The sequence below is a fragment of the Carcharhinus amblyrhynchos genome, chromosome 22 (genome assembly GCF_965287045.1).
Source record: "Carcharhinus amblyrhynchos chromosome 22, sCarAmb.v2.hapA, whole genome shotgun sequence".
Lineage (NCBI taxonomy): Eukaryota > Metazoa > Chordata > Chondrichthyes > Carcharhiniformes > Carcharhinidae > Carcharhinus > Carcharhinus amblyrhynchos.
Window position 1 is genome coordinate 37640613 of NC_137345.1, and position 14960 is coordinate 37655572.

At 44.4% G+C, this 14960-nt stretch overlaps 1 protein-coding gene across 1 annotated transcript in view; it reads right to left on the reverse strand.

The window, feature by feature from the left end:
* Positions 1-14960, reverse strand: part of LOC145356865 (transcription factor ETV7-like) — a 62588-nt gene that overhangs the window by 13822 nt on the left and 33806 nt on the right. Inside the window, exons 5-6 of the mRNA XM_080209823.1 lie at positions 12940-13113; positions 6075-6302 (exon numbers count right to left, since the gene is read on the reverse strand). Coding sequence (XP_080065949.1) covers positions 6075-6302; positions 12940-13113 — 402 coding nt within the window. The remainder of the gene's footprint in view (positions 1-6074; positions 6303-12939; positions 13114-14960) is intronic.

Here is a 14960-nt window from a genome sequence, read left to right on the forward strand (position 1 = left end):
GGATATTGATGATGAAGGGGTGGATATTGGGGTGAAGGGGTAGATATTGATGATGAAGGGGTGGATATTGTGGTGAAGGGGTGGATATTGGGGTGAAGGGGTAGATATTGATGATGAATGGGTGGATATTGATGATGAAGGGGTGGATATTGGGGTGAAGGGGTAGATATTGATGATGAAGGGGTGGATATTGGGGTGAAGGGGTGGATATTGATGATGAATGGGTGGATATTGATGATGAAGGGGTGGATATTGATGATGAAGGGGTGGATATTGGGGTGAAGGGGTGGATATTGATGATGAATGGGTGGATATTGATGATGAATGGGTGGATATTGATGATGAAGGGGTGGATATTGGGGTGAAGGGGTAGATATTGATGATGAAGGGGTGGATATTGGGGTGAAGGGGTGGATATTGATGATGAATGGGTGGATATTGATGATGAAGGGGTGGATATTGATGATGAAGGGGTGGATATTGATGATGAATGGGTGGATATTGATGATGAAGGGGTGGATATTGATGATGAAGGGGTGGATATTGGGGTGAAGGGGTAGATATTGATGGTGAAGGGGTGGATATTGGGATGCGAATCTTAGGCAATGCTTTTGTATTTCTCAATGTTTCACTCACAGCAGTGTTCCATCGGGGGTGGAATGAGGTCAGAAAAATGGTTTCTGTTACTGAAAATGTGTCAGATCACATCATATAGAAAACAGGAGCCAAAATATTAATCTGAGAGAGTGTGAGAAGTAGTGAGAGAAATTGAGTGAGGAAGTTGCAGAGACAAATGTCAGTTTGAGTCATACAGGAAGCGAGAAATGTTTGTAATAATGCTGACTGGCTTATCCTGCCTGGTAAGAAATCTCACAACACCAAGTTAAAGCCCAACAGCTTTATGTGGCAGCATTAGCTTTTGGAGTCTCGCTCCTTCTTCAGGTGAGTGAGGACTTGTGTTCACAAACAGGGCATATACAGACACAAACTCAATTTACAAAATAATGGTTGGAATGCGAGTCTTTACAGGTAATCAAGTCTTAAAGGTACAGACAATGTGAGTGGAGAGAGGGTTAAGCACAGGTTAAAGAGATGTGTATTGTCTCCAGACAGGACAGTTGGTGAGATTTTACAAGCCAAGGCAAGTCGTGGGGGTTACAGACAGTGTGACATGAACCCAAGATCCCTGTTGAGGCTGTCCTCATGTGTGCGGAACTTGGCTATCAGTCTCTGCTCAGCAATTCTGCGTGTGTTGTGAAGGTCGTGTTGGAGAACGTTTACCCGAAGATCAGAGGCCGAATGCCCGTGACCGCTGAAGTGTTTCTCCACAGGAAGGACACTCTTGCCTGGTGATTGTCGAGCGATGTTCATTCATCCGTTGTCGTAGCGTCTGCATGGTCTCCCCAATGAACCATGCTTCGGGGCATCCTTTCCTGCAGCTTATCAGTTGGACAATGTTGGCCAAGTTGCAAGAATATGTACCGTGTACCTGGTGGATGGTGTTCTTATGTGAGGTGGTAGCATCCATGTCGATGACCCGGCACATCTTGCAGAGGTTGCTGTGGCAGGGTTGTGTGGTATCGTGGTCACTGTTCTCCCGAAGGCTGGGTAGTTTGCTGTGGACAATGGTCTGTTTGAGGTTGTGCTGTTGCTTGAAGGCAAGAAGAAGTGGGAGTGTGGCGATGGCCTTGGTGAAATGTTTGTCTTCAACGATGACATGTTGAAGACTCTGGAGAAGATGTCGTAGCTTCTCTGCTCCGGGGAAGTACTGGACGACGACGGGTACTCTGTCCGCCATGTCCTGTATTTATATTCTGAGGAGGTTGGTGCAGTTTCTCGCTGTGGCGCGTTGGAACTGTCGATCGATGAGTTGAGTGCCATATCCTGTTCTTATGAGGGCGTCTTTTAGCATCTATAGGTGTTTATTGTGAAGCTCCTCATCTGAGCAGATCCTGTGCATACAGATGGCTTCTTTAACGTGTTTAAGGTGGAAGCTGGAGAAGTGGAGCATCATGAGGTTATCCATGGGCTTGTGGTGCAGTGAAGTACTAAGATGACCGTCCTTGATGGAGATGCATGTGTCCAAGGATGCAACTGACTCCAGAGAGTAGACAGTAGTCCCTGGTGAGTCTGATGGTGGGATGGGACTTGTTGCTGTCATCATATAGTTGTTTCAATGATTGTTCACCATGAGTCCAAAGGAAAAAAATGTCATTGATGTATCTAGTGTATAGCATTGGTTGAAGGTCCTGTGTGGTGAACAGGTCTTGTTTGAACCTGTGCATGAAGATGTTAGCATATTGAGGTGTGAATTTGGTCTGCATGGCTGTTCCATGTGTCTGGATGAAGAACTGGTTATTGAGGCTTCTTACTGTGCTTAGCCCATCCAATGCCTGCATTTCCACATCATGGCTACCATCGACACCACAAACTGCTGGCTCCAAGTGGAGAGGATCTCCAGGAAGATTGCGCATATCGACACAGACATCAAGTTTCTCCAAAGATGCAAGAAAGCAGACAAGATACCCAAAGGACTACAGATCACGAACACACTCAGGTCAACCTATAACATAGACTACGCTGAAAGGCTTTGCCGTCACACCTCTCTCTCACTCCTCAAACACCTCATACACCAGTTCTACAGCAAACGCCACATCCTGGAAACCAAGATAGAGTCCAGATTCTCAACTTGCACTCAGGATGCAGACCAGCTGCGAAAGACTGCCAAGCAGACGAGTCAAAGAAACTACACCATCTACATGCACACCAAGAACAGGAAACTTGAGAAACTCGGCATCACCACCAGCAGCAACCAAGCATCCCCCGGTACCACAGTAGAAAACAGTACACCGCAGGGAAGCCCATTGTCAACTTGTTGGGCTACACACTTCAACCAGATGAAATCGAAGTTCTCAGCCGAGGGCTCAATTTCTGCCCCACCACCAAAATGGACCCCATCATTCTCGCAGCGGACACAGAGGAACTCACAAACTCCAAGAGGCCAACAGTGAACCCAATGAGACAGCCGACAAAGAGATCGCAGTGCAGCAACCAAAGAGGAAAGAGTCCAATTGGATTCCTCCGGAAGGCCGCTGCCCTCAACCCGACATGTATGCCCAAGTCGTCAGGAGGTTCGTCAATACCAGATTCATCAACTGCACTCACAAGACAGCCCCGAACGTCACCCAAGTGCAACACAATACCGTCTGCGCTCTCAAGACTGACTGCAACATTGTCATCAATCCAGCAGATAAACTGTCATACTGAACAGAATGGATTACTGCAAAGAGGTGTACCGACAACTGAACAACGAGGAACACTGCAGACGGTTACCCACAAATCCGACCAAAAAACATACCTGTCAACTCAACAGACTGATCAAGACCTTTGATCTGGACCTTCAGAGCACCGTCTGTGCTCTCATCCCATGTACTCCCTGCATTGGATTTCTCTACTGCCTCCCGAAGATACACAAGGCCAACACACCCAGCCATCCCATCGTATCGGGCAATGGGACCCTGTGTGAGAACCTCTCTGGCTATGTCGAGGGCATCCTGAAACCCCTTGTACAAAGAACCCCCAGCTTTTGTCGCGACACTATGGATTTCCTACAGACACTCAGTACACGTGAAGCAGTTGAACCAGGAGCTCTCCTCGTCACAATGGATGTCTCGGCGCTCTACACCAACATCCCCCATGACAATAGCATTGCTGCAACTGGCTCAGTACTCACCACCGACAACTACCATTCTCCAGATACAATTCTGCAATTCATCCCCTTCATCCCGGACTACAATGTCTTCACCTTCAACAACCAGTTCCTCATTCAGACACACGGAACAGCCATGGGGACCAAATTTGCACCTCAATATGCCAACATCTTCATGCACAGGTTCAAACAAGGCCTCTTCACCGCACAGGATCTTCAACCAATGCTACACAGTAGGTATGTTGATAAAATTTTTTTCCTTTGGACTCGTGGTGAACAATTACTGAAACAACGATATGATGACATCAACAAGTTCCATCCCACCATCAGACTCACTATGGACTCCTGTCCGGAATCGGTTGCATTCTTGGACACATGCATCTCCATTAAGAACAGTTACCTCAGCACCTCACTGTACCACAAGCCCATGGATAACCTCATGGTGCTCCACTTCTCCAGTTTCCACTCTAAACATGTTAAAGAAACCATCCCCTATCGACAAGCCCTCCATACACACAGGATTTGGTGAGATAAGGAGGATCACAACAGACACCTCCAGACGCTGAAAGATGCCCTCATAAGAACAAGATATGGCACTCAGCTCATCGATCGACAGTTCCAACGTGCCACAGCAAAAAACTGCACCAACTTCCTCAGAAGACAAACACGGGACACGGCGGTTAGAGTACCCTTTGTCGTCCAGTACTTCCCCGGAGTGGAGAAGCTATGACATCTTCTCTGGAGCCTTCATGAATACATCGATGAAGATGAACATCTCACCAAGGCCATCCCCACACCTCCATTTCTTGCCTTCAAACAACCGCATAACCTCAAAGACAATTGTCTGCAGCAAACTACCCAGCCCTCAGGAGAACAGGGACCACGAACCACACAACCCTGCCACAGCAACCTCTGCAAGACATGCCGGATCATCGACACGGATGCCATCATCTCATGTGAGAACACCATCCACCAAGTACACTCTTGCGACTCAGCCAATATTGTCTACCTGATAGACTGCAGGAAAGGATGCCCTGAATCATGGTACATTGGAGAGACCATGCAGACGCTACGACAATGGATGAATGAACACCGCTCGACAATCACCAGGCAGGAGTGTTCTCCTCCTGTCGAGGAACACTTCAGCGGTCACAGGCAATCAGTCTCCTGATCTTCGGGTAAGCGTTCTCCAAGGCAGCCTTCATGATACATGACAGTGCAGAGTCGCTGAGCAGAAACTGATAGCCAAGTTCTGCACGCATGAGGACAACCTCAACCGGGATCTTGGGTTCATGTCACACTATCTGTAACCCCCATGACTTGCCTGGGCTTGCAAAATCTCACTAACTGTCCTGTCTGAAGACAATACACATCTCTTTAACCTGTGCTTAATCCTCTCTCCACTCACATTGTCTGTATCTTTAAGACTTGATTCCTGTAAAGACTCACATTCCAACCATTATCTTGTAAATTGAGTTTGTGTCTGTATATGCCCTGTTTGTGAACACAAGTCCTCACTCACCTGAAGAAGGAGCGAGACTCCCAAAGCTTGTGCTGCCAAATAAACCTGTTGGACCTTAATCTGGTGTTGTGAGACTTCTTACTGTGCTTACCCTAGTCCAACGCCAGCATCTCCACATCTTGACCTGCCTAGCACAGGGACACTGGAGGGAAGAACAAACTTGCACTTATGTAGCACCGTGTATCACCCCAGGACATCCGAAATGTTGTGACAGTTGTGATGTAGCAAATGTGGCAGGCAGTGTGAGTTCAGCAAGATCCCAGCAGCAGCAAGGTGATCACTAACCAATTAAGATCTTCCGTTAATGACAGCTGCACGGAAAGTACTGAGAGTGGAGCTTCAGATCCAAATGAACACACCTCTGACAGCACAGCACTTCCCCAGTCCTGCATTGGGTTACTGGGCCAGGTTTTGTATTCCCCTGGAGTGGGACTTGAACCTGCAACACTCTGACTCAGAGGTGAGAGTGGTCCACTGAGCCACAACTCACCAGGACTGAAGATTGCCAATCCCCAGATATTGGCTGAATAGTTAGCTCAGTCACATCTTTCAGTGGTTTTTCTGGGCAGTACATGCTTTAGAATAGTTGAAGCTAATGCCAGTCTCAGCCTGATTGAGATCAGCTAACAATACAGGAGTGGAGACTGAAGCTGCATCATCCAGGTCGCTATTAGATCACGTTTCTACCCTTGGGGAAACTAAGCTCCACCCTCAGGAAAACACAATAAATAAAGTTAGTAGGAGCACATCAGAGACTATTAATACCATTCTTCTAATCTTGTGGACATTAAGTTGTTCCTCGTGTGTTATTCAGAAGCCCCGCCTCATTGTTCAAACTCTCACCTGCTATTTTCCCATTGGCTGGAGTTTGCCATGCAGAAGGTGGTGAGCACGTCACAACACTCCTCTTGCCCGTTGACCTGTTGGAGAGGTTTAGGGGTTCCTCCCCATGGCCATTTCTGCATAGTTCTGTGTTGTTCATCTTGCCGAAGGAGAGTCGCATAGCTGTGTTCATCGCACTGAGAGACTTCTGACACTGCACCATGTTCATGATTTGAGGCATTGCCCCATCTAAAAGGAAAAGAACACTCTGAATGTAACCTCCTAAAAGGGAGTGAAGTGATGATAGAACAGTCACACTCCTCAAAGGTGGACATTTTGGAAAATGGGACATTTTTTCTCTTCTATATCTCATGGAGTCACCTTGATACTCCAGTTGGGAACGTGGCTGGGGATTTCTGTTCTCACCTCAAATTACTCATGTTTATTGCTGTACCTTGTGATACAGCAGTGATCTAATCAGCCAATCAAGATTATAAATATTTGGAGAGCTGCCAGTCAGAATGACAGAATTGTTATGGTGCAGAATGAGACTAGTTGGTCCATCATGGCTGCACAGGCTGTCCAGATGTAGTACCATTCCCCTGATTTTCCCCCATAACCCTGCACACTGTTTCTATTCAAATAATCATCAATGCCCTCTCAAATGCCTCAACTGAACCTGTCACCACCACACTGCAACCTCCAGTCCTGCGTCTGAGAATGTTCAAACCAAACCTGTAACACTTGCAAACAAAGTGAAGAAATGAGCAACTTTTTAAAAAGAGACGTCCAATCAGAAAATCACTTTTATAATCAAATTAGGTGTTTAGTTTATGTTGTCAAATCAAGAGCTTATCAAGTGTTTAATTTATGATATAATTAAGTTCTATTTAATTAATTAATCAGATCTAAGGAGAATAAAAATAAACTTAACTAAATCGAGGATACAATCATTGAAGGTTTCTGAATCTTCATCAATTTAAAATCTGACATGAATAACTAATAAAACTAAATTAAAAGAGGTAATTACCAACAAATTAATCTGAACCCTAATATCTAGATACAATTTATACCTCAAGTAATCATATATAGAACAGAAATAAGACCAATAAATAAATGAATTAGAAGGAGCAATGTACTGGACTGTAATCTGTGGCAGCCTGTGCTCAGACAGACAGTCCAAGGTTAACACATCTTCAGTAAATGATTAGGAAGCTCTGGCTCAAAGCTAGATTATGGAGTAGAAACACTCCGACACATGGGGTGGGAGAGAACCTCTGGATGAATCTCCCAGGTAGAGTCACACCTCAAAGACAAGCACAACCACATCAGTGGGAGAATGTGACTGTCAGTCAGTAGGGTAAGGGTTAGGAGCTAGGGAAGGAAGACACTGGCTACTAACAAACACGTATAATGGAACTGATAGAGAGTAAAGGAGGTAGATTGCTGGGAGGACAAGAATGATGCTGATCCAGCTACACAGAACACAGAGCTGTTCAAAGCTGAGAGCGACAGAATATAGAGAATATAGTTATAGGGATTCAATACGCGGGGAGATACTATGCATCCTTTGCAACCATGGCCAAGAGCCCCAGAGGGTGTATTTCCTTCACATCTGGAAAGGAACTTAGAAAGTGAGAGGGATTATCCATGTTGGGACCAATGACACTGGGAGGGAAAAGGAGGAGGAATAACTGAGGAGTTAATTGTAAAAACAGAACCTTGAAAATGGTAATCTCTATTATTACCCAAACTACAAACTGGCTAGAATGGAGACCAACAGGACAAGAGAGAGGCCACAGGATTAAAGGAAAGATGTGGAAAGGAGGGATTCCATGTTAGGAGACACTGATACTAATAATGTGACATGAGGGGAATATACCTTGGGTGACCCTTGGGGTCCTGGTGAAAACATAAATAGGGCTATGAATAAGATGGAGGTTAGCAAGAGGGAGGAGAATGTTGGATATTATAGTGGAGGTGGTAAAATGAAATAAATCTGAAAGCAGAAAATTAGGAGTGAAACTCAGACAAAGGAACAAAGGCGGCCAAGTTATAAAACAGGAATATAAAAGGACTGTTAAAATAAAACAAACAATGACGAAAGATGAATTAAACTTCCAGTGCAGAAATGTACACAACAGCCAAAATAAACAGAGGAACTGCAGGCAATAATACACAGCAAGAAACCAGTAACTGAAACAGAGTTTATTGGTAGCAAAATATTTCCTATATTAATCTGATCAAGAAGGGAGGGGAAGGAAAGAGGGAGCAGGGTAGCTGTACTCATTCAGGATAATATAATGGCTGTAAAGAAAAAACTACAGCAGATTCAAAACAGATTCCATCTTGATGAAAATTAAAGATAAGGGATTGGTTATGCTAATATAGGTATATTACAAAATTCCATCTCATAGGGGAAAGGAGCTGGAAGCAGAAATACATAGAAAAATGTGTGAAATTAGTAAAGACATAGGAAATTAATAAAAGATTTTAACTATCCCCAAATAATTGGCAATATGAGGTAGTGAATGGGGCACAGATAATGGACAGGATTCCTTTCTTACCAAGGAAGTGAAAACCCAACCAGAGAGAGGAGGCACTGCAGAACCCAAAGAGATTACAGAAGTCAGTGTAGGAAGACATCTCGGCAATAGTGATCACAACATATGAAGGTTTAAGATAAGGATTTGAAAGGGCACAAGACAAAGACCAAATTTTTAAGTTCAAGGGGAAAGAAACTGATTTCAAAGGGATAAGAATGAAATTAGGGAAAATAAACTAAGGATAGAGAACAAAAAAAAGGTACAGCACATCAACACATCCTTCGACCCTTCAAGCCTGAGCCACTCATGAAAGGAAAGATTGCCTGACAAACATGGGCAGGACAAGCAACATTTAACAGTGATCAATAAAGGCCAAAGGCATTATATCCAACTGAAAAACAGACTGAAAACAATGGATAAATTTTTTAAAAAGGGCAAAATTGAAACAAAAGAAAAAGATATATACTAAATGCATAGATAACAAGGGAAAGCTTGACAAAAGGAAATTGTTAGGAAAAAAGTCAAGAAAGCAATTAGGAAGACAAAGAGAAACTACAAAATTAAATGATCATGAATGTAATAATACATCTACAGATATATAAACAACAAAAGAAAAGTTAGGATAGCTCACTTGGTAGGAGCTCACTAAGAGATTTAAATGATAAACTCATAGATACTGACAGAAAAATGACACAAATATTAAATAATTGAGAAAAAAGACTTGCATTTATAATACACTTTGAGCTTTCATGGGGCATTTCCAACACTTCACAGCCAATGAGGACTTTTGAAGAGCAGTTGTTGCTGTAAGGTCATAAACATAGCAGCCAATTTGTACACAAAAAGCTCCTACAAACAACAATGTGATCATGAACAGAAAATCTGGTTTTGTGATGTTGAATGAGGGATAAGTATTGAAGAGGACACCAGGGACAATTCTTCTTACAAGCAGTGCCATGTGATCTCTTACTTTCACCCAAGCAGACAGATAAGGCCTTGATTTACGTCTCGTCCAAAAATGTGGCACTCCCTCAGTAATGCGCTGGAGTATCAGCTTCAGTTTTGTACTCAAGCTCTGGAGTGGGATTGGATCTGAAAACCTGTGTCTCAAAAGTAACTACCAAGAGCTGAGAGAAACATTATTATACATTTGCAGAAAAGAATTAATAAAGGGAAGAGTACCAGAGGATCAGCAAACATGTGAAACCTATGTATAGGAAATGACATAGAACAAGCCCAAATAAACTGTACACCAATCTGCTAAAACAAGTGGTGGGAAAGAATCCTTAATAAAAGATGTTATGGAGAACTTGAAAATACAATAAAGAATAGTCAGAACATTACCAAAAGGGGAGACTATGCGTGACCAATCTTTCTAAATTGGAACAACAGGAAGAATGAATGAGGAGAATGAAGGATAGGCAGTAGATTTGCATTTCCAGACAGGCTCTGAGGCAAGGTCAGAACATGTGGAGTCGGGGTGGTGTTGGAGGAAGTAGCAGAATTGAAGCAGGCTACTCAATGGACAAGTAGGACTTAAAGGCAATTACAATTGACAAGTGTGATTAATACAGAGAACTGCAACAAAATACAGAATGACATTAATAAGCTTACAGAATGGGAAGGCAATAGGCAAATTAACTCTAATGTAGATAGTGTGAGATCATGGCCTGTCAAAGAGATCACAAACTCATTGGAAATAATGAGCTACAGGAATAAAGGGATCTATGGGTACAGGTATACGGTCACTAAAAGTATCAGTATGACTACCAAAATATCATTAAAAAAGCAGAAAAGAGGATCTCACTATCAGAGATCCCTTTTATAGGGAGAGTCTCACCATCGAAGACCCCTTTTATAGAGAGAGTCTCACCATCAGAGACCCCTTTTATAGGGAGAGTCTCACCATTGAAGACCCCTTTTATAGAGAGAGTCTCACCATCGGGGACCCCTTTTATAGAGAGAGTCTCACCATCGGGGACCCCTTTTATAGAGACAGTCTCATCATCGGGGACCCCTTTTTCATAGAATCATGGGATCCCTACAATACAGAGGGAGGCCATTCAGCCCATCGAATCTATACTGACTGCAACCTCACTCAGGCTGTATTTCCACAACCCCACACATTTATCCTGCTCACTCCCCCTGACACTAAAGGCCAATTTAGCATGGCCAGTCAACCTAACCAGCACATCTTTGAACTGTGGGAAGAAATTGGAGCACCTGGAGGAAACCCACACAGACACTGGGAGAATGTACAGCCTCCACACAGACAGTGACCCAAGCAGGAATCAAACCCGAGTCCCTGGTGCTGTGAGGCAGCAGTGCTAAGCACTGCAATGCTGTCCCTTTACAGAGAGATTCCTTTTATAGAGAGTCTCACCACTGGGAAATCCTTTTATAGAGAAAGTCTCCCCATCAGAGAGAGACCCCTTTTACAGAGTCTCACCATCCGTGATCCCTTTTATAGAGGGCTTCACCATTGGCTGGTGATTGTGGTGTGTTTCCATCATTGTTTCAGGATGGCAGCTGCCTCTTCTGATTTGAACTTGCCCTCTCACCACTGCCAATAAGAATTGTTCTGTGTAATTGTCCATGTGCTGAGTGCACACCCAGTGAGATCACTGCCATAAAAGGGGAAATCTCAAGGATTCAAGGATGCTGTTAAAAAGTGAGGGTGTAATTAGTGGGGGAGTCAGAGCCACGGAGGTCTGACAGGAAGTTTACTGTCATGTCTCAGAGCAAACCAAAGACTAACACAGGAATGGCTCGCAGAGCTAAGCTGAGGAGACAGTCAGCTGACCATTCCCGGGACTCCTCCCTCCCAAAGAGGTTTCAGGGGACTATCACTGGCCCAGGGCTTTTCCCCTCTCCCTGGGTTTGGTGCATACCGTGTGTTCGAATTGCCTAGCTCTCTGCTGCTGGTATGGATACAGACGTAGCAATAGGCCTCAATGTCAATCTTACTTTCATTTTCAGCTGTTGTGTCAAACAACGTGAAGAGGAAGTCTCACTCTCGGGATCTGAGCAAGTGACATAGATTGATGATGGAGGCCTGAGGAGATTGCATCCTCAGAGGGACTTTTGTTTGAGTGAAGGATGCTGGAGAATGGAACAGTTCTCCAGCTTATAGCCAATGGGCAACAAGAAATAACAGATCAAAATGAATCTGAGTGAATTAGAAATTTATTTCCTCTGTGAATTTTCCACAGCCCAACTGAATGTAGCTATTGAGTGTCGGCCACTGTGGAGAAAGAAACAGTTTCTTTCCAGCTGTTTCACCTAACAAAAGGTCATCAACCCAAAACCTTAATTCTCTTTCTTTGGGCCAGCATTTATTGCCCATCTTTAACTGTCCTGCACTTCAGGGGGCAGTTGAGAGTTCACCACATTGCTGTGGCTCTGGTGTCACATATAGACCAGACTGGGTAAGGACAGCAGATTTCCTTCTCTGAAGGGCATGAGTGAACTGGATGGTTTTTACAACAATCAGCAATGCTTCCATCGTCATCAATAGACTTTTCATTCCAGATTTTATGGAATTCAAATTTTGCCACCTGCCATGATGGGATTCAAAACCAGGTCCTTAGATATTTCCCTGGGTCTCTGGATTACTAGTCCAGTGACAATATCACTACACCACCATCTCCCCTTTTGTATGAGTTGTCAGTATGAGTATGAAAATGATTACAGTAATTTCAAGTATTTGTATGAATCTCAGCAACAGCTTCAGTGGTGTTGGTTGATTTGTCCAACCATGCATATGGTAGCCATACCTATGGTGACCATACCCACAGTGACCATGCCCACAGTGACCCATGTCCACAGTGACCATGCCCTTGGTGACCATGCCCACAGTGACCATGTTCACAGTGACCATACCCATAGTGACCATGCCCATAGTGACTATGCCCATAGTGACCATGCCCTTGGTGACCATTCCCTTGGTGATTTTGCCCTTGGTGACCATGCCTACAGTGACCATGCCCATGGTGACCATGCCCACAGTGAACATGCCCACAGTGACTATACACACAGTGACCATGCCCTTACTGTCCACGGTGACCATGCCCTTGGTGATCTTGCTCTTGGTAACCATGCCTACGGTGACCATGCCCATAGTGACCATGCCCTTGGTGACCATTCCCTTGGTGACCATGCCCTTGGTGACCATGCCCTCAGTGACCATGCCCTTCGTGATCTTGCTCTTGGTAACCATGCCTATGGTGACCATGCCCTTGGTGACCATTCCCTCAGTGACCATGCCCTCAGTGACCATGCCCTCGGTGACCATGCCCTTGATAACCATTCTCTTCGTGACCATGCACTTCACGGCCTACCTGTGTGCAACGGGAACCTCGGAAATGGTCCCATGCTGGTCTTTTCTCTTCCATCCAGCATTACTCTGCCTGATCGCACTGGAGGCTGCATTGGAGAGGTGTTTCTCTGCGACTGGACAGGCCTGCTGGACACATAGCGAGATGATAGGAATATTGGTGCCGGTTCTTGGATACCTACAAAATCCAAGCCCATGTCAGTGAATATGACAGCTAAAGTTATTTAGAAGTTATTTAAGTAGCCTGCCCTTTAAAATATGAAAAGGTCTGCCTGTGTCTGAATTAAAAAAAAAGTTTTAACAACCGTTTAAGTATCCCTAAGTGCTATCATAGAGTCATCGAATGATACAGTACAGAAGAGGTCTTTCGGCCCACTGAGTATGCACTGACAAAACTACACTTAAACCACTTCCTGGCACTTAGATTTGAATGGTATGACATTCATCTTTTTAAAGGTTGTGAGATTTCCTGCCTCTACTATCTTCCCAGGCAATGCATTCCAGACTCCCCCCCCACCCTCTGAATGAAAAGGATCTTTCCTCAAATCCCCTCTATACCTCCTGCCCCTCACCTTAAAATTATGTCTCCTCATTACTGACCCTTCAACTAAGGGAACAGCTGCTTCTTACCCCTCATAATCTTATACACCTCAATCAGGTTCCACCTCAGCCTTCTCTGTTCCAAAGAAAACAACCTGAGCCTATCCAGCCTCTCTTCATAGCTCAAATGCTCCATCCCAGGCAGCGGCCTCACCAAAGTTTTGTACAGCTCCAACATAATCTCACTTCTCTTATAATCTATGGCACAACTGAAAAAGGCAAATGTCCTATATGCCATCTTAACTATCCTATTCATCTGTCCTGCCATCTTCAGGGATCTATGGACAAGCACTATATCCCTCTCTGTTCCTCTGAACTTCCTAGTGCCCTGCCATTCACTGAGAATTCCCATGTCTTGTTACTCCTTCCAAAGTGCATCACCTCACACTTTTTAGGGTTAAATTCCATCTACCACTGATCTGCCCAACCCAGCAATATCTTCCTGTAACCTAAGACCTTCTTTCTCACTGTTAACTACCCTGTCAATCTTCATGTCATTCGCAAGCTTGCATATCATTCCCCCAAATTCTCATCTATATTCTTTATAAATCACAAACCATAAGGGATCCAGTGTTATAGCGTTATTACTGCTTGATTGCCTTCCACAACCTAGTATTATCACAATGGGGGAATCTATGAGTTGACAGTTTGATTGACAGCTCAAAGAGGTTATTACAGATTAGCTGTCTTTGATGTGGGGCTACAAATATAAATATTTGTTTTTTCATAAGGGATTAAATACCTGAGGTGAGTTAAATTATTGAGTGGGCTTTCATGAATGAATGTTTTTTAAATAGTCAAGTTTGCAGTAGATATTTAAAATATTTTATTTCATCTGGTATCAGCCTATAGTGGATACTGGTTGAGTTGGCATGGATAGTGTAAGGGCACAGGGTGGGGAAATGAGTTGGCACGGGGACATAAGGGACAATAGGGGTGGGTAGGAGAATGAGTTTGCACTAGGTTGGTATGGGGGCTATTAGAGGTCATGGGGTGGAGGAGGGCATGAATTGGCATAAAATTAGCATTAGCATGGGCAATAAGGGGAGTGAGTGGGACATCTATTGGCCTGAGTGGGTACCAATTTGGCATTGAGGCTATAAGGGTCCAGTGGGTGGGTGAGGGATCATGAGTTAGCTTCGGTTGGCATGTATCAGCGTGGACAGTGGGTGTGTGGGCTAGACGGCCTAATGTTTAACAATTGCTCTGAAGTCCTAAGCAACCTAAGCAGGTCTATTAAGCACTCTGCTTTGGTATTTGGCAACCCTGTGGGTGCCTCTGATCTGCTGATCTGTGATCCAGGAACAGAGATCCCACCATTCGGGGCACTTCCCTGAGGCAGGAGTGGCAAGCTGGGAGATTTCGCCAATCTCCATAACCACCTCGGGAGTGTAAATCCAGGCCTTTGTGTCCAATCATTCTTGA